The sequence below is a fragment of the Nicotiana sylvestris genome, chromosome 8 (assembly GCF_000393655.2).
Source record: "Nicotiana sylvestris chromosome 8, ASM39365v2, whole genome shotgun sequence".
In the NCBI taxonomy this organism is placed as follows: Eukaryota; Viridiplantae; Streptophyta; class Magnoliopsida; order Solanales; family Solanaceae; genus Nicotiana; species Nicotiana sylvestris.
Window position 1 is genome coordinate 92,061,822 of NC_091064.1, and position 4,472 is coordinate 92,066,293.

A 4,472-nucleotide genomic window follows, 5' to 3' on the forward strand; every position below is an offset into this window, starting at 1 on the left:
CACTACCTCCACTGGCTCCTCAGACTGGCCAGCTGGAGTAGAGGAAGGCAGCTTGTAAGTTTTGATTTTGGGGTTGTCTGGCCCCTTCAAACTGTACCAGGAGAATGGAGCCACAAGTTTTACCTTGACGTCAAACGGTCTCTTCTCCACCTCCAAGTCCCGGAAATACATAGTAAGGGTGCTAGGAAAAGGGTAGTTCCGGTCATGCTGGACCCCTACTGCAGAAATGGTGCGGGACATCACATTGCCCATATTGATAGGATAACCTACCATAATAGAAGCAATAAGAACCGCCCGGGCAAGTGGAATATTCTGATCATGACTAGTCGGGTCGAGCCGACTGCATACAAAGGTCAACCACCCTCTAGCCTCGAAGTTGAAAGTTCTCCGAAGTATTTTGGTCCTTGATTGTAACCATTCTGCAACCGTACCCGGGATTGCCAGGTACGAAGCTAACCACGAACGAACCTCCTCACCCATTGCTAACTTTTCATTGTACAGGGACTCATCTTCGTCAATGAACCCCAAATACTCATTCAACGCCTTCCCGGTGAAAACCACATTTTTGTTTCTCACTTTTGTCACTTTTGTCCCTTTCAAGATATGAGCCACATTGCTGTAAAACTCATTGACCATATGCTCATTTGCCTTCAAACAATTGTCTTTAAAGAAATCCCAACCCACTCGAGCCTGGAACTGTCTATGCACATTAGGGTTTAGGGGTAGAAGGTCTTTGTTAATAAAGCTCCGCTCAAGTATCAACTTCCGTGACGGCCACCATTCTCTAAATTTATGGAATGCCACCTGGCTGACAAATTGATCTTCCCAAACTTGAGGTTTTCTAATTATCTTAAAACCCCCAACCTGGGGCACCCCACTGTCCGGTACCTCATTATCACTATTAGTCCCGTCTTCTGCACTCTCCCCAGATACTGAAGCTGTGAGGGAGGTGGAGTATTCACCACTGCCTGCTGCTGAGCCATCAGATGACTCAGAAGGTATACGTTGTGGGGCTTGGGCAGTATGTGAAGCCGGCACTGCAGTAGCTGGCCCTGAATCAGAAGAGAGGTCCTGAGAGGGTACGTACTTACTCCCCGATTGGTCGTCTATAACAATTTGTTTCCTTGTTTTCAGTTTAGGTCGGGAAGTGAGTTTAACTTGTTTCCCGTTTCCTCCCCGGGAGGAGTCACATCGGCCGGGTTGATTAGCACCTCTTCCTCATTGTTTTACCATTGTCTGCAAACAAACACATATAACATTGTTAGTTGAACCATAGGCAGTGAAACATGTGACTGAATTAAAATTGCAGAAGCAAAATGAAAGTTGCAGACACTGCTGCAGAACCAGGCACTGCGGACCGCACCATCAGGAATGCGGCCGCGTTGAAGGCACCGCGGACCGCGCTAAGGCGAACGCGGGCCGCACTGAACAAAACCCCATGAAGGGTCTTCTCTGAATCTCACACCGCGATTCGCACAAAATGGGGTCACGACCGCGGTGGGCCAGCGCGGACCGCACAAAAGTTACCGCGGCCGCGCTGGACACAAGTTTTTCCTTAGTCATTCAAGCATCACAGACCGCGTGGAAGCTTAAAGCGGACCGCCATAGGGCACCGCGGACCGCGCTAAGGCGACCACTGGTCGCACTGGGTTAGGTTCAGTGAGTAAGCTAGGGAATGCATGCTTTTGTTCTATTTTTGTTCAACTTTTTACCCGTACTTGTACCTACTCATGTACCCAATCCTTAGTTATTTCAAACTAACATGGAAGCTACCCTAGACTAACAATTCGAAGACAATTGTGAAGGCAAAAAAGTTACATACTACTAGCATGCAATTAAAATAAAACTAAAAGAGTAATAATCAAAAATTCATGAAATGTTACCAGGATTATGAAGAATGAATGCAATCTATCCACACAAGCAAGAATCTCAGTCTTGGACGGGGATGAATAGTAGAATTAGGGTTCTAGGTTTCCAATTTGCAAAAAGGGTAAAATGAGACCCTTGGTCTCTATTTATAGAGCCCTAGTAGGACCCATACTTACCTACCAGCGCGGCCGCACAAAAGTGACCGCGGACTGCGCTGGGTTTATTTGTGTGACCCCTCATGATGAAACCTACGCGGGCTGCACAAACGTGTAATGCGGCCGCGTCAGCCCACCGCGGACCGCACTAACTTGACCACGGCTACAGTGAAGAACTTCAGAGAGTCTCCCTTTTGACTCATGCCAGCGCGAACCGCACAAAATGCACCGCGGCCGCGCTAGAAATCTTCAAAGACTATGCCATTTTCCAACTTTGTTTTGCACTGCTTCAACACAAACCTTGCAACATCTCATAAACAGTTAGCTGAAAAATCCTAAGCTACACATGGGTTTCCTCCCAAGAAGCGCATGATTTAATGTTGCGACACGATGCATGTTACCACCATATCACTTTAGATGAAGAAGCGCCACTACGTGGCTGCCATCGAACTTTCCGAGATAACGCTTGACCTGGTGACCATTGACTCTAAAGACTTAACTATTTTTTTTAGATCAAGAGCATCAAACGGGGTCACGAACACAACTTCAAATGGCCCACTCCACTTTGACTTGATCTTACCCGCAAACAGACATAACCGGAAATTAAATGAGAGAACCATATCCCCAACTTTGAACTCCTTGCCCCGAGCATATTTGTCGTGAAGGTACTTCATTTTGTCCTTATACAAGCACGACCTGGAGTATGCATTGAATCTAAACTCATCGAGCTCATTAATTTGTTCAACCCTCAGATTTGCAGCAATATCCCATTCTAAGTTCAACTTCCTCAAGGCCCACATAGCCTTGTGCTCCAATTCCACCGGAAGATGGCAAGCTTTCCCTAATACCAACCGGTACGGGGACATACCAATCGGAGTCTTGTAAGCTATCCGATAGGCCCAAAGAGCATCATCCAATTTTTTCGACCAATCAGTCCAATTTGCATTTACAGTTTTAGACAAGATACTCTTAATTTCTTGGTTGGAGACTTCCATATGACCGCTAGCTTGAGAATGATAGGGGTGGTTACTTTGTGATTAACTCCATATTTGGCTAGCAATGAATCAAAAGCTTTATTGCAAAAGTGAGATCCCCCGTCACTAATGATAGCACGGGGATTGCCAAACCTCGTGAAGATACTCTTTTAAGAAATGCCACAACACTCCGGGCTTCATTGTTGGGCAAAGCCATGGCTTCAACCCACTTGGATACATAATCTACCGCCACAAAAATGTAAGTGTTTTCACAAGATCTCACGAAAGGACCCATGAAGTCAATGCCCCAAACATCAAAAATGTCTACCTCGAGAATTGTATTGAGGGACATTTCATCCCTTTTTGAAATTCCACCGGATCGTTGGCATTCATCACATCTTCTGACCACATCACCGGCATCTTTAAACAAAGTAGGCCAATAAAATCCGCAACTAAGCACTTTAGAAGCCGTTCTCGCCCCGCTATGATGGCCACCATAGGGTGAGGAATGGCAAGCTTCCAAAATACCCAATTTCTCCTCTTCTGGGACACATCGTCGAATCACACCATCAGTGCAAATCTTAAACAAATAGGGCTCGTCCCAATAATAATCCAAGCTATCCCGTTTTAGCTTCTTCCTTTGGTTAGAAGAGAGCTCACACGGGATGATTCCGGTAACAAGATAGTTTGTAATATTGGCGAACCACGGTATTCCACTCATTGACACCGCAAGGTGTTGCTCGTCGGGAAATGTATCATTGATCTCAAGGTTGTCACAAGGCCTCCCCTCCTCCTCCAAACGGGACAAGTGGTCCGCCACTTGATTCTCGCTACCCTTCCGGTCAACAGTCTCTAAGTCAAACTCTTGAAGGAGAAGAACCCATCTCATCAATGTTGCCTTTGAATCTTTCTTGGTAATCAAATACCTAAGGGCGGCATGGTCGGTGTGCACAATAACATTAGCCCCATAAGGTAAGGATGGAAATTTTCCATAGCAAAAACAATAGCCAACAACTCCTTTTCGGTGACTATGTAGTTCCTTTGAGCCTCATTCATGGTCTTGCTTGAGTAGTACACCGGATGGAACATCTTGTTGATCATTTGGCCTATAACCACCCCCACCGCAATGTCACTCGCGTCACACACGAGTTCGAATGGTAAGATCCAATTTGGTGCGGTGATGATGGGGGTAGTTGTCAACTTTTGTTTAAAGAGATCAAAAGCCTCCATGCATTTCTCATCAAAAACAAACTTGGCATCTTTCTCTAACAATTTGCACAATGGGTTAACTACCTTAGAAAAATCTTTGATGAACCTCCAGTAGAAACCCGCGTGCCCAAGAAAACTCCTCACCCCATTGACAGAAGTAGGGGGAGGAAGCCTTGAAATAACCTCGATCTTGGCCTTATCAACTTCAATGTCGCTTCGAGATATTGTGACCCAACACTATACCCTTTTCTACCATAAAATGGCA

General features: G+C 45.8%; 1 protein-coding gene across 1 annotated transcript; it reads right to left on the bottom strand.

The window, feature by feature from the left end:
* Positions 1-3,050: 3,050 nt before the first annotated feature.
* Positions 3,051-3,887, bottom strand: LOC138875375 (uncharacterized). The gene is made up of 2 exons (XM_070154200.1): positions 3,165-3,887; positions 3,051-3,077 (listed from the first exon to the last, which is right to left on the bottom strand). Exons 1-2 carry the CDS (start codon positions 3,885-3,887, stop codon positions 3,051-3,053), a joined length of 750 nt encoding a protein of 249 aa, XP_070010301.1.
* Positions 3,888-4,472: the final 585 nt, after the last annotated feature.